The sequence below is a fragment of the Chroicocephalus ridibundus genome, chromosome 8 (assembly GCF_963924245.1).
Source record: "Chroicocephalus ridibundus chromosome 8, bChrRid1.1, whole genome shotgun sequence".
In the NCBI taxonomy this organism is placed as follows: domain Eukaryota; kingdom Metazoa; phylum Chordata; class Aves; order Charadriiformes; family Laridae; genus Chroicocephalus; species Chroicocephalus ridibundus.
In genome coordinates this window covers 7319552-7340716 of record NC_086291.1, presented here as the reverse complement: position 1 = coordinate 7340716, position 21165 = coordinate 7319552, and the positions used below count along the sequence as shown (strand labels likewise).

The 21165-nt window shown below is 36.4% G+C and overlaps 1 protein-coding gene across 3 annotated transcripts in view; it reads left to right on the top strand.

Annotated features, from left to right (window-relative positions):
• The window catches only part of ZFYVE9 (zinc finger FYVE-type containing 9), a 62800-nt gene that overhangs the window by 9834 nt on the left and 31801 nt on the right, over positions 1-21165 (top strand). Inside the window, exons 2-5 of one of the 3 annotated variants that reach the window (XM_063343959.1) lie at positions 5066-5153; positions 6492-6596; positions 13595-13699; positions 14490-16573. In XM_063343959.1, coding sequence (XP_063200029.1) covers positions 13630-13699; positions 14490-16573 — 2154 coding nt within the window. In that variant the 5' untranslated portion in view covers positions 5066-5153; positions 6492-6596; positions 13595-13629. The remainder of the gene's footprint in view (positions 1-5065; positions 5154-6491; positions 6597-13594; positions 13700-14489; positions 16574-21165) is intronic. The other 2 variants (XM_063343958.1, XM_063343960.1) reach the window with 2 other exon arrangements.

The window sequence follows — 21165 nt, the reverse complement described above, 5'->3', positions numbered from 1 at the left end:
TAAATAAAGCTTTTCTAAGTCTTACATAATTTTAAAGTATATGTCCTGATTGGTATATTGCACCACTGAAGCAATAGAAAAAAAGGCTTTGCAGCGAATCTGAATACAATTTACTCATCATTTCTGTTGGTTAGCGCTTAGTCCCCTCAGCACTGTTAAAAGCATGTTAATGGACCTTAGCATAAATGAGAATCATACTCAGAAATAGCAGTTTCAGTACACACTGTTGCCATGGATGTTTTGAGTTGTATTGAGTTACTAGTTACCGATGACTTGAGACATAATGCACTGTGAGCATCAGCAGTGTAGTTAGATCAAGATCACAAACGTGGGAGTAAACTTTGCTACATTTGACAAGACAACAATGTTTTATAATGTGTTAGTATTGCGTGTGTGTATATATGTACATAAAAATTTAATCTTGGTGTGATATGAATATCAACACAAAATGGGAATTAAAAGTTACTTCCTTTGCGATAATTTTAGGTTGAAGGGAGTATGAGATAAAAATTCATAGATATCTGAATTTTTTTTCAGGGTTGCATGGTCATCCAGCTCTACATAAATAGGATTTGCGAAATAGTAACTATTTGCTGTCTATAACTATGATATTTCTTAAAAATGTGTGTGCGTAAGATTTTAGAACACCGTTATGTTACATAGCTATCAAATAAGTAAAAATGACCATAACAATGTTGGAAAGAGGGTGTATACAAGTGTGTTGATAAAGGTAGCTTGAGTAGCTGATTGACTGCTCTTCGGTAGAAAGTGACTGTAGACTTTCAGACTTTTTTTCGGTACAGATTGTCCTTTCTCTAAAGAGCAGCTGAGTACATAAATTGTGTCGCTTCTAGCAGCTTCTCTCCCCAGTGGGTACAACTCAGAATTGATGGGCCAGTAAATGGTGGCGAAGCGGTTTCCCTCTTTGCCTGTTGTCCTTTTCATCTGTTCCATTCTGGTTGCGGGGCAATTCTGGCTTTTATTATTGAATACCGATTTTGCTCATGGCATCTGCAAGTGTTGGCCCCTCATGGGTTTTATAAAAAGGACGGTTCCTTGGCAGTTTTAGGCATTTAATTAGTGATTCTAGGGTACCTTAGTCAGTTTTTTCCATATTGCTCAAATCCAAGAAACATCTGAAAGAATGATCAGTATATTTGGAATTCATTCTTCTTTCTACCCTACATTAGAAAGGGGGAAGACACATAAAGTATTAGAATACAGGATTAATCCATGCTGAGATACATAGTGTGTGACTTTAAATAATTTTATTCTTCGTATCTGTTAAACATTAACTTTGAACAGTCAAACCCCTGTTTCTCAAATACAGAAACATAAAAAGTCATCTCATAAACATATTTATTCTATACGTTTTGCTTTAGTTTGTATTTGAATAAAGTCAAATAACAACTTCACTGTGTTAAATTTACTGATTTTTTTTTAAAAGCACATCATTACATTGATGACATTACATGGAATCCATGCACAAATTAAGAAACACGATTTCATATTAAATTTATGTTTAATGTAGTGTGCATTAATTTTTTTGTGGCTTACAGTATTTTAAACTTGTGAGTTATGTAAAACAAAGTGTTATAAAACATTAGATTTCTAAACCACTAAATTTTGAAATGAGGTCCGTAAGCGTATGGGTAAGCTCAGGAAAGGATTTTCTCTTTTTTTCCAACCATATTCCTCTGGAAAAACTTGCATTGAAGGCAGTGCTGCAGTGTAAACCTATCTATTTGTTCTTCCAAGGAGCTGGGTATGGATACTTTTCAAGGGAGTCAAAAGTAGTTACGCAAGAAGGACATGTGGTTCCTGTCTCCAGGTGCTGAGGGCTCTGCTTCTGCAGCCTGCTGAGGAAGGATGGGCTTTTAGGCAAGGTTGGTTTTTGTGTCAAGCAAATAAATCAATTTCTTTCTCCTTGAAATAGTAAAAAAGGTAGGAAATTGAATTTATTTTCTACTCTAAAGTTTTATAAAGCAGGTGTCCTTTTCAGTTGGGCTGCTTTCTCTTATTTAGTGGAGGACAAAGGTTGATAACGCTGCTATAATTTTTCTTGTCTCCCTGTTACTTTTGACTGTGATACTTTCTATAACGTTTCTTTGAAGTTGCTGCTCTTTTGACTGCCTTACTGCTGCTCTGGCATGCGTGAATGTCTCCTTATGGAGACTTGGCTGGAGACAAAAGTCAAAATAATAGCTTTAAAATGGCATGGGGAAAAGTCACAGGAAAAGATGCAAATATTAGTGAAATAATTAGAGCAACTGTATTCTGCTTTAGGCATTGTCCATCTCTATTTGTGCAGTTGATTGGAAAAAAAGGCAAACCAACGCAACATTGAAATAGTTTATCTTTTGTCAGCATTCATGGGTAGTGAGCTGGTACAAAGTGTTGTATTACACAGAAATAGTCTGCCATGCCCCAGTCTACCCTTTCGTTAATTTATATTGAGTAGTAGGAACATCAGCGAATTATGGGAAATAAAACCAAAGGATACTTGGTCATGTTGAGCTTTTGGTGCTGAAGAAGGATTAGAAGCGACCTTGTTTATATTTGTTATATATATTTATTTCATCACTTGCTGCTGTTTTTAGTATTTCTTATTAAATGGATTTATGGTGAGTTTTAATGGGATTTTCTAATCCTGAACTGTTTCTTAGACAAGGTATTTTTGAAAAATTATTTTGTTATTTGTTGAGTCTCCTTTAATAAATAAGAGTTTTAAAAACAATTTTTTTTTTTCTGGTTGTATTGCATGGCTGCTAGTTTAATTTATTAATAGAACAATTTATGTTGAAATGTTTAATTTGGGGCCTAATCCAAAGTCCTTGCTGTTGCAGGCATTTTCATGTGCATGACACAGATACTGCTCCTGCTGTGTCACAGGTATTTGATAATGCCCGCCTGCCCTTTTATTTGGCAAACACTAGGTAGAAGGATCCCTGTACTTTGTGCAGAATTAATAGTTGTTTGAGAGTCAATGTAGTGTTCAGGCAAGGTAACAGCAACGGAGAATGAAGCTTGCATGGACACACACTGTCCTTACGAACTCCGGGTGCTGTTGTGACAGTGTATCCTGAGATGGGTCTCGCCTTTGCGGGAAGAGCATTCCTGCATAGTACTTAGTCTTTCTACTTACAGTAATTCTTTAATACAAACACATGTTCATGTGAAACTTGACTGAAAGTTGCTGCTTCATCTGAAAGAGGCCGAGAAGGAACTGTTACGAAGTGACAAATCATTGGGCATATGGTAAATTACCATTATTCCAAGCATTTCATCACTTGAGTGAAAAAACACCACCTTTTCCACTTGTGAAGATTTAGCTTCCAGATTAACTGATCAGATAAAATAATTCATATTGTATGTGTGTCCTGAAACTTGCTACCTGTTTCCCCTTTTGTTTGACTACACTGTTTTCCTATTAACGTAACCCCCTGCTCTAGTATTTCTTGTTGTAGTTTTTATTCTTGCAAAGTTGGGACCTGAATTCGTCTGCTGTATGTAGTCTCCCTGAATCTCCCATGTGATAGTTCCAGAATGTAGACAAGCTGGGAAGTTAAGATACCAGCGTTGAAATCTGGGTTTGCATCTAAGATAATGCCTCGTTCAACTAATCTAGCAATAATCAAGTGCCTTAAAATGGCTGCAAATGTATTCCTGCCTACTCAAAGACATCTTCTCACTGGTAGCACATTATAGAGGATCTGTAGTGTAGTTAAGATTTGGATCCTTGCCAGTAGATCGAAGCATTTTTTAGCATCTCTTCATGCTTTGAGCTTTTTCCACATTTTTTTAACGTAGTATCAAAATTGCTTCTTTTTCAGTCTCTTTCCATTTATTATAAGCTCTTCCAATTTGTGCTAGTTCAGATTACTTCCATTTGACGTAAATATTTTTTGCATTCTTTTTTGTGGAAGATATTTCTAATTTTATATTTTTAGAGCTCTTTTCTTCTATTCTTCATCCTCTTTTTATTCTGGGCACGTCTCTGCTTGTCAAATTTCTCTTCAATTTCTGTTTTGCTTTTGCAGTAATTGGCAGTCACCCTCTTGGAGCTCCTGAGGGAAATCATGCATGTAGGGTATAACCAAAGCAGCACCTGAGCGATACCACTTTAGGGCAGGAGACAGAAGAGTTCAGCCAACCATCAGCAGAAGAGATAAGAAACTGTGAAATGCTCCAAGTAAGCAAACTGGAACAGCAGAGACACTGGTTCTTCTTCATTCATAATGATCTTAGGTCTCAGTAGGCACATAATTTTTAGGTGGAAATGTATGTATTTTTTTCAACTGTGATGGAACCCTTTTTTAGCAGTGTGTATAATTAGTGAAAAACCTAATAATCACTAGGTGATACATTGTTGTGGATATTTTTGACTCTCTTTTGTAGTTGTTCTTTTTGTCCTTGATTTTTATTTTAATATAATTCCTTTACACTAAGTTCATATTGGAAGAAGAATTTGGCACTGTTGTCAAGTTGTTCATTTTTTCAGGAAATCCAAACCTTATAATTTACTTTTTAAAAATCGCTTTTTGTTGAAATATATTATATTCGTATCTGTAAACATGCTTTGATTTTTGCATTCATCTTCGTAAGGGGAAATGGCTGCTGAGAGTAAATGTTGAATTGTAAATAAAAAGCTCTACGACCTCCAGGTAATATCTTTTCAAAGTGTTCTTTGGAGACTGGTAGCAATTGATTGGATCTGTGTTCTTCTGTGTTGAATGGTTACAGACAAAAAAGTTATTACCTGGGAAGAATGGAACAAGGAAGATGGATCAGAATAAAAACAATGAATAATAAAGCTGTACTGTTGCCCTGAATATCACTTCCCTGTAAGGCTTGTTGGCTTGGCTTAGAGCACTGGTAACAGCACAGCACGTTTCAGCTGTAGGTTGCTAGGTCTGATCCATTTCTGATTGGTAAAGATTCAAGTTTGTGGTTAATGTATGACCGACTGGTTCATGTGAAATGTGTTTGATGTTCGTGATGCAGTTGACAGGCCTTGTCATAAATCACAAACTGGATTGTCATTAATTGATCTATCTTTTCAAAGGGTTCATGGAAACTGAATAATTCTCCTCCACCTACAGGCCAGGAGGGGACGTGGTGCTGGTACAGATAACCTTGCCCTGCTTCCATAGGTATTTCATATCCCTTTGAAAAAGCTTATCATTCTGAAGCCTTTCAGTGCAATTAAATTTTCCCTCACCTCCATTTTTGCATGCATATCAAGCCTATCTGAAGAACTTTGTAATATACTAATTTCTACTATTTCCCAAATATCCAAAATTCATCTTAGCTTATAGAGGTAGAAATACCCATGGCATCAGAAATTTTACTTGCGTATGGGGATGGTTCTGTTGGCATACAGAGCTGTGGGATTTTATTCTGAGTTTAGAAACAGTACTACTAGGAGTGCTACTGTTCAGTTCATTAGTTTCCTGGAATTATTACTGTAGCTTATTTCTGAAAAGAATAATAAACAACCCTGGGAAAATTGTAGTATAACACTGAATAACACTTTCATGCACGGAGAACTGATTATTTTTTTTTTAGCTCTGATCATTTCGCTGGAGTTTTAAGTTTTTGTTTTTTTTTTTTTTTTTTCTAACATATGCTGCTTCATCAGGGCAGTAGTAAGTATTTCAACTAACTAACAGGTCAAACACCAGAAGCAGCAAACCTTAAAACGTGAATATAGCTTATCTAACTCCTTGTTCGTGTTTCACTGTTTGTCATAAACTAGTCTATTCTCTTTGCTCATGGCTGTGTTGGATTTTTGAGCTATGTTGAGTGTTAGGATGCGGTCTGTGAAAATGAGCACCTGACCTATAGAAATGCTGTAGTTTAGAGAACAAGACAGTGTCTTCTGAAAACTCTTTTTTTGCTTTGGTCCTACCTACTGTTGGAGGTGCTATTGATGCTATTGTGGTTTTTGAGAGAAGAAGCCTTTAGGAAATGAAGGGAGCCTAAGATTGTAGGGGGAATAATTTGAAGACAAACAGTTGTTTAGCTGTAACAAAGTCAGCGTGAAGCTGATGAATACAGTTTACGGAATCCAGAGGGCCGTGAATTTTTGTTAAGTATCAAAGCTACTAGCTCTTTATTTTTGGAAGGCCTATTGTAGTGTAATATAATTAACTTCAGAGGCTAGTTTTATAAATTAAGCGTTACAGTCAAGGTCATCAGGAATACAAGGACATTTGAGTTGCTGTCTCACTCTATGAGTTTACAGTTAAATGAAGAATAATAGGAAGCAATGTGTTTTTTATTAAAAGCTTTTTTTACCATAATATTGGAGTGCAATAGTGGCATAGTGCATAGATCCCTGAATTTAAAGCTGCAAATGTAATCCAAATCATTTGAAGGCTTGCAGCATTTGCCAAATGTGCCTGTGCTAGCTGCAGTCATCCGTTGAAAAAACATGGTTTGTGGCAGAATTACCAATCATAAAATACATGTTTATATTTTCTTTCCAGGATCAAGTAGAACACACTGATTCAGCAGAACTGGCTGGTTGTGCTGCAGTCATCATGAGTAGGCACAGGGTCATTCGTTTCTTAACATATGTATGAGAGAAAAAGGTAAGAGGCAAGTTCTCTTTAGAATATATTGATTCAGGGGTTTCTACGTGAAATGCATGTATTTTTATGTGTGCTTATGGATATATATTTATATACATACATCTCTATATATGGATATATAGCTTATATAGAAAATGATGGAGTATTTTTAGCATTTTGTTGTTCTGTTTTTTATTAAGAGTAATTGCCTTGTTTTAGAGCAAAGATGTGTCTTATTTTGGTTGTGGGGGGGGGGGGGGGAAGTGGGCACAGTCTTTCTTCCTCAATCGGTGCTGTAGGCAGATCTCATCAGTTAAAAATACAGCTATTGCTGAACTCTCAACAAGCTGTTCATTACAGCAAAGGTGCTTGACTTCGTCCTCCCGGAGGCAAATAATACAAAGGTCACTAAGGAAGCTGCAACAATATGTGGACTTGACCATTGTTTTTTGGGGTTAAAGGAAGTCCTGAGGAGCACTAGATCTAATAAATTAATTTGTCCAGTTGATATGTAATTCCATGTTGTCATGCTATGGGAAAACGACATTTTCTGGACGTCTGTTTTTTATCAGGATGAATGAGCAATGTTTGTTTTCAGTTTGATCGTGCCCCTTGTGACTTTCATCTTAGGAGTCTTTCATATATTTTTTTGGTGAGAACTATAATAAACTACTTGGGTATTTTGTTTAGTAAGAGTTTACTGAAATGTGTATGTTCACAGTTTCATATTGAAAGAGTAGTCTACGCAGGACAGCATTATAGAAAGTCCTGAGATCTTACTCTGGTTCTTTACATACTCTCTGATTTTTAGGCCTTTGCTGTGAGACTAATAGTTGTATGTTGGTATTATTTCCTTTTGGTGCATTTTTTATTATAGAGTTTTAATATGATTGTGTGCTGGTCACTCGCTGTTAGAGTCAAGAAAATTTGAAAGACCTTAAGGCTGTCAGTTCCGGTGGTGAAAAAAATCTTGAGGGTATTTTAGGATGTGCAGTGCAGAAGATCATGGGTTACATAATTCCTTATCACAGAGACCAAAACAAATCTGAGTCTTGCCACTTTGCAGGTATAACACAAGGCCTATCTCTTTGTACGGATCATTTCTGAAGAAGAAGCTGGCATGTGGGATATCTGAGCTGTCTTGAGAGGCAGTCTCAAGGTTAAGCCTGTTCAGAATACCATCTAATTTTAAGGAAGGTTTTTCTGTCCTTTACTTCTATCTCCTTCCCTCCCCACTAATCAATTAAAGTTTGTCTTATGTCTAAATGTTATGGTGACTAGGATAGTAATTCTGGATACGTATGACAGACATTGTGGTACATGCCTCTTTATATTTAGACATTAGGGGAGAGCAGAGCTTGTAAACTTGATAAAACTTAAGTTCTTAAGTTTTAGAGATGAAGATGATGATGATAAGTTCATGCTGTTGAATGAAGAAATTGATAAGTAAACCACAGAGTTTCTGAATTACCCATGAGCTGTGATCCAGCAGGAGCTTGAAAATAATCTGATTGACAGGCTGCATATTTTCATTAGCTTTTTGCCATGAAAGACAGGAGATGACTCTGCAATGGGTACCAAGTGATCTCGGGTTCTGGACTTAGAGTACCAGTGGATAGTAGCCATTGAATTCTTTTTTTTTTTTTTTTGATACAGAATTAAAAAAAGAAATTTGCTATTTAATGGGGTTTTTGGCTATAATTAGTCTTCTCTGCCAAATCTTTGCATGGACTGTATTATTGAAAAACTGTCTTATGCTTTTCCCTGAATTTGTGATTTATGCCTCCTTTTCGTTGCACTGGCACGATATCCTCTTCTTCATATTGTTCATCCCAATATATACTAATTTAGGAAGTGTCTCCTTTTTGGCAGCGTACAGCTAAAATTGCCATTGAAATTTCTTCCTGATTTGCTCATGTTTTTATTCTCACTTTTCCAGAGTTTGAGTTGTGTGTTTGCTCGTCAGCTTCTCTCCATGCCATGGCTTGGAATAGTTGAGGAATACTGAAGAGTTTCACAAGTACCAAGGATCCTTTAAAAATATAATTTCAGCCTTTATACTAGGAGGAAATTTGGGACTAGAATAATTCTAAAACTGTTTCAAACTTTTATAGTGGTATAGTGGTGAGTTACAATCAAAGTTTCCAAAGACCTGTAAAGGAATATGTTTCTTTTTATTTATGTTGGATATTTCATAAAAATATTAAAATTAAATTCTAAACCACAGGGAAAACAGCAACCCAATTATTATAGCATGCTGTGTTAGAGGGTTGTTTGTTTTCTGTGTTGATCTTGAGTTGCTGGCTATGCCCAGTTGAAGTATTAGATCTTAAACTGGCAAAAGTATGAGTTGCTGACGATGTATTTGGTCAGGAAGTATTCCTGTCTGTTAGGAACATGAGTACTTGTCCTCCTTTTCGGTCAGGAATAGGGCAGTAAGGGCTTTTGTGGGTTTGCCAGTGTGTTTTGCCCTTGATCAGAAACTTCTGGAAAAGCTTGGGGGGATTGTTGTGTTCTTTCATATAATAATAATAATTTTAGATGTTAGACCTGAAGATTTGCAGCTGACCTTTTCTGAGAAATACCTACTTGCACAGATAATGAGATCTCATTTAGAGTGGCAGTCAGCTTAGTGATTGTGTTTAAAAATTAAAGTTTCTCCATGTATCCTGGTACATCAGTAAGTGAAATAACAATAATGATATAACAGGTCTTTTCTCTCTTCAGTTTGGAGTATGAGCACCCATCAGTCTGGATTTTTGGCTTATTGCATGTTTGCGTATCAGTATTTGAGCTTCAGAATTCATATGGTTACATATATTTGTTTACAAATAGTTCTCTCTACTTAGGATTTTTAAAAATATAGAAAAAATCTCTTTGTCATACTGGACCAAATTTAAACTCACAAATGTTAGATCTTTAATATTAGATAATAGAGATGTTAATACAGATACTATGAACAACATCGGGATTATAAGGAAGTGGGAACAAAATTCTAAGTCTTCTTTATATGCCTTCTTAACATTTATATATGTTGTTAAACACGTGGTCCTTTTCTAATGTTATAAAATGACATAATATAAAATTTAAAATCCAAACCCTAACATAAGTCAATAAAGATGATTGTATTTATTATGAACGTCTAACACTGCTTTCTTTGGTTAGGCATATCTTGTTCCTGATTTGTATGACAATGAAAAATTTAGGAAATGTCGGGGGCAAACGTGGCTTATATTCTACTTACTCTAACGTGCATAAATTTGAGTTAGTTCTGAAGTAATTTTGTCAGGCTTTCAGACAGGTTTGGAAGTTGTATGAATGGTCAAGTCTGAATTTTTCTAAGCATTTGAAAGTTACACAGAATCAAAATGCAGTCATCTAAAGAGTTACTTAAAAACATGTTTTCAGCAACTACATAATCAGCATAGTGTTCCTTCCCCATCAACTTGCTTGTCTTCTCTTAAATAAACAAAACAAAACAAAATCAATGCTTGTAGCCTATTTCTTTGGGGCCACCCATATTGCAGAGCTTGTGTTTGTGTTTGTGTCCTAGTGAATGCCTTGACTGGATGCGCTTTTTTGTCACGAAAGTGCATGGAAATCTGCGTGCGATGCCTTCAGACAGCGTCACAGTTTAACTTTAGAACACAAGAATTTTGTATGACACTTTTCAGTCTTGCAGTGCTTCACTGACAAATAACTCTTTGCATCATTGACCTTAGTAGCAGGACTTTGCCTAGGAATAACTATTCACATCTTCATCAATTGTTTGCTAGACTGGAACGTTGTCATCAGAATGTCAATTAAATACATGATAAATAGATGTGAAATTATATGGCATTTTGTACAGAACAGTCTTACTGTAGTGAGTTAATTTTGGTTGTTTAGAACTCTGAATGGAAAAAAAAATTCAAGTGAAATATTCATTGGGACAGGTTGTAATTAACTTTTCAATATTTGATATTTACTGAGTTAGTAAAGATGCTTCCTATTAAGGAGCTGAAATGAGGTGTAGAGAAAGGTGCAAGAGAACCTCCAAACTCTTGCAGTTTGGATGTAATTTGAATGAATTTAGTATTTGGATGTGTAAGGAGAAGCATCTGCTTTTTAAAATTATTTTGATTTAAGTGAAATGTGTGTGGTAAATGTAATTGTTTCAGATAAAATGTACGAAATATTTTTAATGCAATGATTTGGTGGGCAGACTGGATAACTCAGCAAGACCTTAGAGTAGGTATCTGAGGGATCAAAGAGTACGCTGTCACGGTTAGAGGTCAGAACCTGGATTTGGGTAGAGAATGTAAAATGTGAGCTTTTTTTAGCCTCCTGAAATGCAGCTTTTGATCAAGCTGGCCAGCTTCTCCATTGGTTTTGTTATAATCTTTGCATCTGTGTACAGTAAATTATATGGCCAGTCATCTATTTTCCTTGCAGAAGGAGTTAATCTAAAATCCCAGAACAGAGGACAAATCTGGGAGTTTGTAATGTGACACGTCTAGTTTAACTCTGAATTTCTTTGCAAAGTGGCCTTTTTTGGGGGGTGATGCTTATTGCAACTTCTAAGTTGCTATTACACTAATTTTCTTTAAAGTTGGCTTTTTGTATATATCTTTAAAACATAGTTTAATCTGATTCTATTAAGTAGCAATGTATTTATGTTGTAGCATGGTCATCTTTTAAAAACACCATTTGTCAAATTTGAGGTCAACCTTAGAAACTTGAACTCTGCATTTGATGATATTTTAAGGCATGATCTCTTTGTATCGATAACCTAATTGTAGCTGTTGCCCACAATAAACACAAAGCTGTATTTAATGTTGTAGTGATTGAAATTAAACTGGTTGATGTCTTCCTCAAATCCAGATGTTATGGAGGTAATGTTAAAGTAAAGTACAGTTTTAAATTGGAAACTTCCTCTGACATGTTTCTTGTGTCTGTTGTATCTCAAGTGTAAAAGAGCAGGTTTTTAATTGAGCTGGAGTCTCGCTGTCAGGTCTAACACTGTTTCTTACTGCAAAACAAGGTTCTCGCCCTCTCCTCCTCCATTTCCTTATTTCACAACATTGAAAGCCAACTCTGAAGAGAATAAGGCTGTTTTGGATGATGTTCAGAGAACAGATCAAATCAGGGTCTCTCTTTATGGTATATAGGTTACGGCACATATTTCTCAGTGAAGATGTCTTTACCAGTAGTGAATGTTTTTAAAAAATGAATCAGGGTGACTTGTTGCTACAAGCCTTTGGTAGCAAAAAGACCATATTCCTACTGTTAGGGCGAAAATGTTATTTATTATGCGGAGTTGTAGAAAGTTCTTTAATTACTTAGGGTTGGGGTTTGTTTTTTTTCATTTCTCCCTTGTCATCTTCCTTTCTTGCCTGAGAGTATTATCTTTTGATGATACTATTTATTTCTGCGCATTTTGCTGGATTTCCGGTGCCTGCCTTTCAGGGAAACAAGAACTATTAAAGCAGGCATTTTAAGAGCTAGCACAATTCAAGTAACACCCATTAAGTCCTTCAACAACTTTTACAAGTATGAATCTTTGAAGCGTCTCTGGGAAATGAGGAGTGACACAGAACACTGCTAGCCCAGTATACATTAAAAAATCAGGAGCATGGAGAGTTGAAGCTACTTGTTCAAAGCCACATGAGCTAATCAGTGGTAGCACAGAACTGAATCTGATCTTTAGATTGTTACTTGGCTTTCTGGTTCTCTAGACTGTTATTTTCTGGTGGGAGCAATTGGAGCAATTTTGCTCTTACCATTATGGTGATCCTGATGGTTAGACACGTTAATGCGGCAATGCCACCTTAATGACAGCATCACACTGCCGTCATCGTTTGGGTTTTGAAATATCTTAAAGGCTATTGCTGGCTTTAATGACAGTTCTGTTTAAATGTTCAGGTGGAGGTCAGTGATTTTCTTGAATGTGAGAAGTTGAGGCAATGCCTTCAAACACTTGGAGAGGCATTGATAATGAGCTGTGAGGGGAAAAGGCACGTGGTTTGACGTTGTTCAGTTAAACATATCCTTGATCATCTGTTACAGTAGCTGTACTTCAGTAACTACTGATGAAAAGTCTTCCTCTTCCCTCTCTCCCTGTTCATTGTGGTGGAAAAAAATCTGTCATCTAAATAATAATGAAAATTGCACTGATATGTAATGAAAATAAAAGCTTCAGATGTCAGAAAAATTGTTTCCTATATAGGTAGCATTTTACAGATCCTAAGTGAACACTGCATGAGAAAGAACTACATGACTTTCATTTTTGTTACATTGCCCTGAAGTGAAGTTTCTAAGCAGTCAGGGAATGTCTGAATTGAGGAATTCAGTTTGATGTGCTGCCTGTATATAACTTTCTTCCAAATCCTGAGAAGAATGTCCTTTTACTTTGGCCTCTCAAAAAGATCTGCCACACTAAATGGAAAATGCATTGAATTAAGCATAGGGACAGATATGCATATTGTTTTATAAGTTCTGTGGTGTGGAATACATTCTACTTTGAACTGACATGGATTTGCAAACTTTGTTTGTTTAGTATTCTTTTATTCATCTGATGAGGATGTTTTCTGTTGCTGTGACAGCCACTGTGTAAAAATGAACCTCTGTTCTTCAAATGTTGTTGCTGTAGACACCTGGTTCACATCAACATGTTTACTTTTTTATTTGTGTGTGGCAGGATTTTTAAAAACATTATGTTGGAAGTGTTTGCAAATACTATGATCTAAAAAAAAATCTGGGTTTTGCTTAAATTTTAACATTTTAAAAAAACATATTTATAAACCTGGGAGATGAGAGGTAATAAAATCCAAAGCAAGCCTGGGGAGGTGGTTAATCTGAATTAAACAAGTTTAAACACACAAAAAATTTTTATTCCTGTAAAATACTTTTGATTTATGCATGTAATGTGTGTAAAATTTGATTTACGAAGGATCCGTTTCCCTTTAAATCAGGGCAATATGTAGTAGAACCCTGCTGACTGAAGGTTAAATATCTGATTGTAATTTCTTCTCTGGCAGGTTCAGACGGGAATCTGGTGGTCTTTCCCTGACAAATGGAGAACTATTTCCAAGCAGAGGCATATAACCTCGATAAGGTTTTAGATGAATTTGAGCAAAACGAAGGTGAGTCATTTTGAACAAGATCGTAGATGCACATTAGATGTATTCTACGGAGAACACCATGGAAAAGGGAGAGAGCTGTGATAACCTTTTTGGTTTTGAGTTGCGAATTAATCTCAGAATTTGCAAAAAACATCTGTTAATTTTGCACTGTGGGTCTTGAGTATTTGTTAGTATTCACTTTTGTTTCCATTCATCTTGTTTACGTTTTTAAAATTTCTCACTCTTTTAATAGAAAATCTTCCATACACCTTTTAAAGAAAGGTTTTGTGAAGCTTAATCTCAGTGGCAATATTTTAATAATTCATTTTAAACAAATTAGGCAAAATTTATTTTAAGCTTCTTTTGCCGTTTTGGGAGACTCAAGCATAGAAATGTTTTATTAGGTCACATAAATCATATACAGAAAGTTATCATATTTGAAGTATTAAATTTTTTTCTTGGTCTAATTGCTACTTCTGTGCTGTCAAGGAAGTTAACATTTTATGGGAGTGGGAATCTTTCTAGGCATTTCTAGCTGTCTAAAGTACATTAATCAATAGTTGAAAGTTGCTTGTGCAAATTCAACCTGATACTAATTGGTGTACCTTCAACCTTCTGCAGTTCCCGAAACATTATGCAATTACACTACTAATGGTTGACCAAGGATGTTAGTTATGGCAGATGTGTTTTACTGTTGTACCTGTATTTGAGCATCTCTACATTTATATTTGGCACATTCAAATGCAGCAGAGTTAACTGAATCTGTAGTGTTAATAGGACAGTAAGTTCTCTTATTTAAACACTTTTTCAGATGCCGCTGTTTCACCTGCCCTATTGGGTGCAAAGTGGAATCAGATTCTAGATCCTCCTCGTCGTCATCTGTCATTTAACCCTACCGTGGCCAATGTGAATGAAGCTACAACTCCTAATGAATGTCAACAGAAATTAAAGTCTTTCTCCTTGTCTCATTCAGTGACTACACCAACAGGAGAAGGGGATCACTGTGCTAATGGAAAGGATTTTTGCGTAAGCCCAGATACCCCAGTCATGTGGATTGATGATCAGGCAGCAGGAGACGATCAGCTGATCAAAAGAAATAGTAATCGGGATGATCAGTGTAACACTGTGGAAACAGTAGAAAAGAAATGTGGAAATATAGCTTGCTTGCCAGAGGAGAAAAATGTACTAGTGGTGGCAGTCATGCATAACTGTGACAGAAGAACACTACAAAGTGGCGATTTGCTGGATTGTAAAAATTACAACAGTCAGTCCCTAATGAACACTATTAGCTTTACACTGGATAATGAAAACCGACAGAGTGATCAGTTTAGTATTACTGTAAATGGATCCATGGAAAAAGATACAGATACAGAAAAGCAAGTGAATCGGCTGTGCACTGAAGATGACTCTATAAGTCATTTGATTAACGCTTCATCTGAAAGCCTGACCATTGCATGCCCCTCCTCTCGATTAAAGGATGATTTTAATATGAGTAAAGATTCACTGTTTTCAGAAGCTACAACTGCAGGGATTAATGCAGTGACTCTCTTACAGACACCAGTTGATGGTGCTGTTAAAATGCAAGAAAATTGTGTATCAGTTGAAAATTTTACTAGTAAAGCCATTCCTCAGAGAACAGATCTAGATGCTAAAAACTCTTCTTCTGGTTCAAGTAATGGAAGCTTAATCGTAGAACAGGAAACAACCCAACAGTTACAGTCCAGACTATCTGGGCTCACTGAAACTTGTCAACCTAACGTGGCTGGAAGTGGCAATTACAAGGAACTTGTTGCAGAACACTTTGCCCCTGAGGATGTTAGTGCCACTGAAAGTGAAGTCAGTGAATGTGATAAAAATCTTGGCACAACGGAATTAGCACGTCTTAGCACGGCAGAATGTTACCCTGAATCTCAGGAGATGGCTAATTGGGAACTGACCAAGTTGAATGAGATGAATAATAAGCAAACTCTGGGAGAGAATGAAAGACTTTTGCAGACGAAACAGCCTGATGAGGCATGTAGTAATAGTAAAGAAGGTGGAGATGGGATGATGGAGGCAGGCATAGACTTAAAAGGGACTGGTATAGATGAGCTTGAAGGGTCCAGTCTCTCTGATGTGATGGCTACATCAGCAGCAAGCTCTCTGTCTAATGGTTGTGATTCCTATGGAATGCAGAACCCAGTTGCTCATGTTCCAAAGACTTTACCCTCCAAGGAAGACTCAGTAACAGAGGAAAAGGAGATAGAGGAGAGCAAGTCAGAATGTTACGCTAATGTTTATGAACAGAGAGGAAATGAGACCACAGAAGGGAGTGGTCTTATTTTAAACAGCACTGGTGACCACATAAAGAAAAATTATTTACGTAATCTTTGTAGTCAGGTTTCATCCATGCAAGGGCAAACTTCACCAAAACCAGTGACTAATTTGCAATCTATCAGTGTTCCTTTTGGTGGTGCAAGACCTAAACAACCTACAAATCTTAAACTGCAGATTCCGAAGCCATTATCGGACCACTTACAAAATGATCTTGTTCCCCCAAATTGTGGAGGAAATAGTAAAAACAAAAATGTCTTTGGTAAGACACAATTAGGGGATACAGCAGATGCTTTTCCTGGTGGAACATCTTTAAATGCCTCTGGTACTGATACTAATGGGGAACATTTGGAAGAGTATGAATCTGGAGTCTCTAGTAGTCCGTGCCTTGCAGTAGCCCCAGATAGTCCCGATAATGATCTCAGAGCTGGTCAGTTTGGAGCTCCAGCCAGAAAGCCTTTTACGACTTTGGGTGAGGTGGCTCCAGTCTGGGTTCCAGATTCTCAAGCACCAAACTGTATGAAATGCGAGGCCAGATTTACATTCACCAAAAGAAGGCATCACTGCAGAGCTTGTGGGAAGGTAAGTTCGTATTCTCTGAGTAAGCTCAAAGCACTCCTTTTTTCCTGATACTGCTTAAAATCAAATCAGAGGACTTCCTAAGCCACTGGCTGTAGTTAGCTGTGACATCTCTTCCTAAAACGCTGTGTTTGATTTGTGAAGGAAAAAAAAAAGGAGTTTCTAAGCTGTAACCTGTTTGGGGTTCTCATGGAGAATAACTAATTGTTATTTATAACTGAAAGGTTTATTAGCCTGTATGAGCAGTGTATTAGTTGATTGCAACGATCAACATCATTGGATTCATGTAGAACTTCTATAAAAAGGCTAAGCACAGGAAAGTAGTTTGCAGAAATTACTACATCAATAATCCTGTTAAAGATACCGAAACATATTGATGGGAATTGGACGTGTGCCGTTGAATTGCTGGCGTTCCTGCTGGTTTAGATGGCTGATCAACTCTATTCTTTTAAGTCTTCTTTACTATCTTTTCTCATATTGCCTACATTATTTTAAAGAATATAGGCTTGTTCCTTGAAAAAAATATAATAAGTTATCTGTAACCTGATAGATGTCCACATGGTGAGAAATTTTGCAATGAAGACAACTAAAACAACTATCATCTTGTGTTGTGTAAGAAATATTTTGTTGTTGACTTTTTTTTTTTTCACATTTTACATATGTGCCATCTAGGTCAACACAAATTATTATTTGGCAAGTTTATGGTAAATGATTGGCTTGTAAAGTATTTCCAAGTGTCTTGTTACTGAAATACAAGTCAGTGGCACATGGGAAGTAGGAAAAAATATGATGATTCAACAGCGGTAAACTAACAGTCTTGTCAAGTAGATATTCATGAGTATTTTTAAGATAAAAAGCAATATTAAAGCCCACTAAAAACTAGAGTAAAAGTAACTTTGGTTCATTTAGGCCGTTTCCAAAGGTTTCTGAAGTTGATTGAAAGACCTCCTGACCGCTACAAGTGGTATCTTTTGCTACTAGAAGAGTGCAGGGATGCAGAATGACTTGAACAAAGACCTAAAAGAAGCAAATATATCTGGAAAGCCCTTATGCCACCTGTTTCTGGAAGCAGCCTAGCAGAAAACCAAGGCTTGCTCCTCTGTAACGGACTACGTATGTGTCCCATTTGTGTCTTTAGTAACTAAAATGCATAGCACTCACTCTCTTCACTGCTGTACCAGATAAGTAGATTTTATTCAAATTTGATTTTGAGACATGCTGAAAAATCTTTCCCAGAACACTTTTAAAAGCTAAGCAAGCATTCATTGTGCACTGGTCCAGGACTTCCAGCTGCTTGCTTCTGCCCATCCTCTTGCAGTCCTGATGTGGAGCTAGTAACCACAAGGGATCAATAAACGTCATATGGGGTACATGCCTACCTTTTGTGTACCTTTTGTTTAATATCAAAGGCCTCAGTCTTTTTCTCATTGCAGTTAAGGAGAATCCGTAAAGCATATAAGGTAAAGGAATGTCCATCATTTTAGCTTTGAAATATTAACTTATACTGTCAGTCATTTAGGTAATTCTGTTGTTCTTTATGAGTTTAGCCAATATGACTACAATTTTGATTTGCAGTAATGTTTTCTCCTTATTTCTGTGTTTTAAACAAGTTCATTGCTTGGATTTAATTACTTCCCTGTAATGACTGAAGCCCTGAATTGCACAAGTGAGAAGCAGAAAATGAAAATACCAGTAAACAAACTGGATAAAACATGCACAGATAGAGCAAGGCCAAAAAATTGTAGTGTGGGCTTTTTTCTTCTCTTTTTTTTTAAACTCCTGAAGACAAGCCTTGAGAAGAACAACCAGCGTTGTTTTGGGTGATATGTGGGGAACAGATAAAATAAAAGGTCCCTCTGCTCTGTAGACAAACTTGTTTCTCAGATGTGAAACATACATCGCATATTATCATTTAATGTTCTCAGGGTGTTCTTACAATGATCCCCAGAATGACTTGTTTCTAGAAGCTTTTGTTAGCTAAATTTTGTCTGGGCCAAATGTGCAGTCAGCAGATGTGGCAGAAAATTCTGGTATTTCATGCCTTCGTATGTTGTTTTCTCTAAAAAAAAAGCACTTATTAATAACTACTAAGAATCAGTATAGGTGAAATAATGCTTAGCACTTTACAAGAGTTAATTCCTGTAATGATTCTGGGAGAAAAGAGACCAAAGGCTTTAACAGGCAAGCTTTAGTGAATAGTGTAGTGGCTTGAGACATAGCTGTTCTCAGCTGTCCGCTCTTGCTTTCTGGTTAAGATAACCATCCCCAAAGCAAGTCATGTTGACTATTTGCCTGTGGTGAAGGTACTGAATCACAGTGACACTTCCACTGTTTCTGTTAAATGTTTGAATCTCACTTAAAGAACTGGGGAGATTAGTGTCTTCAGCTCTTGCAATTAGTTGTTTCTAGGAGGAGTCATGGGACTAGATATTTTTGAGCACAAGCTTTGGCACAACAGTTTATTTTTATTAGCATCATGACAAAACATTGTAGTAGGGGTGAATATGTCTGTCTGATTTGGGAGTGAAAATTGCACTTTAAAATAGTTGAGTGGCACCTGTGAAGTCTGTCTCGGTTTTTAATTTCAGGATAATAATTGCAAAATTAATGCAAGATAGGAACCTCAGGGGAGTGGTAGAAAGTAAAACACTTACAGTAAATTTTGAATTAAAATGAAGGACCTGAAAAATGTGTGTGAACACATTCATAAATTTTACCTTATGTATTTATGTATTTTCTATTGTCAGATGAAACAATCATCCTTGATAGGAAAAACAGAATATTTATATGTCATCTTTTTACTGACAACCAAAACCCTATTTTTCCAATAAAATATAAAAAACCCCAACCCCCCTAGCAACTAGTGCTTTAACAGCTCCCAGTGAACCTGAAAACCCTAGTAACGTAAAAACTTGCTTTGACAGAGCTATGTTTTTTTTTTTATAGCATGAAATACTGAGATAGTGACTTGGTGATTGTTAATAACAAGACTGAATTGTCAGTTGTGCTGGCTTGTGTTCTTCCTCTGCATTACTACTGTTAGAAATCTTATGGAGCCTAAGAGAGGAAGGGTAGATACTCTGTCATTGTGTCTGTTTTGTCTTTTAATATTTAGATCGTTGCACTTGTGAGCTTTGCTGAATGCACAATGTGTTGTTTGATAAAAGGTCCTAAATTAGATATTAATTTGTGTTGGTCCTTCATTTGTGGTTGAAGACATTGACTTTTCTATCTTCAATACTGAATTTATGGCTGGAAGTTTCTCCCGGAGAACTGCAATGATGTCAAATGTCTCTAAAATATGCTGTGATGTTGTTATTAATATTCCCTAGAATGCTTGTAAATTGGGTTAAGGTGTAAATGCAGAAATCAGATTTTTAAAGTACATTTGTTTTTTAAAAGGTTTTCACATATGTGGAAGGGTTGTTTTTATTTTTGCATAAAAATGCCAGTGTATACACTGTATACACTGGCAACAAAACACATTTTGTTTCTGAAATGTTTAAGTTGACATAATTAGGAAACATTAAAAGTGGTTGAAATGAGACAGGGTGAGCTCGTCTTTCTTCACATCCGATTTTCAGCTCTCATGGTGAAGTCGGAGTTTATGTTGCATGTGCCTATTTTAAACACTTGCCACTAAAAGGCTATTAAGTGGTCATAATTTCGTGTGATCTTTAACTTGGTTGAAATTTTGTTAGGTTTACATCTATTTGTATATGAGAATCCTATGTAGTTTCTTGACTATATTACAGAAATACTGCTGTTGAAGTGATGATGGAATAATTTTTTGGATTAAGAAAGCATTACAGATCATAATAACGCGTAGTGAATTGTCGGTATACTATCCACCTATAATTAAAATTTGAAATTCTCTCTTGGTATCTGAACTCATCTGTTAGGTAGCTGCTGCTGTTTCTAGACTTCCTGAGTGTGACATTACCTTTCTGCATGAAACGGGTATTCATCAGTATCTTCAGATGTCACCTGAATAATAACCCTGAGGAAATACTTGTTTTTTTAAACAAAGAAAATACTCTTTAAAACAAATAAGAAATCATTAGGGCACCCTGATTTGTCTGTTCTGCAGGATTTTGAGATTGCAATTGCTATTGTAGGATCATATCTGCATGCAAGTATTTGTTTTGGTACGCAAGCCGTGCTCATGTTTTATGGTTTTGCTTGTCTGGAGGAAGCCTCACCACTGTTTCCTGCCCGGGACTGGGGAATTGTTAGAGCTGGTTCAGGTGAGAAGCGCTAGCAATGCAACTGCATCTCCGCAGCAGGTTGTTCCGCAGGGGATTTTGCACCGCATCCCCCTTTAGCAGCCAGTGTGCGTAAAATGCAGTTCTTAATTTCTTTCTAGTGTTGTGATGCTGTAGTGTTTGTAATCATGTAAATATGAACTTTTTAAAAAAATGTATAAACGGAGCAAGATTTTCTTGCAGTACCAATGTCAGTAAGCTTTTTTAGATGTCATTTTATATGTCCAACACTTAAAACATTTCCATATATCCACTTCAGTCCCAACTTTTTATGTATGAAGAGATAAAAAATCTAGAGTTGCTAATATAGATGAATTGCCCTGGTGCAAA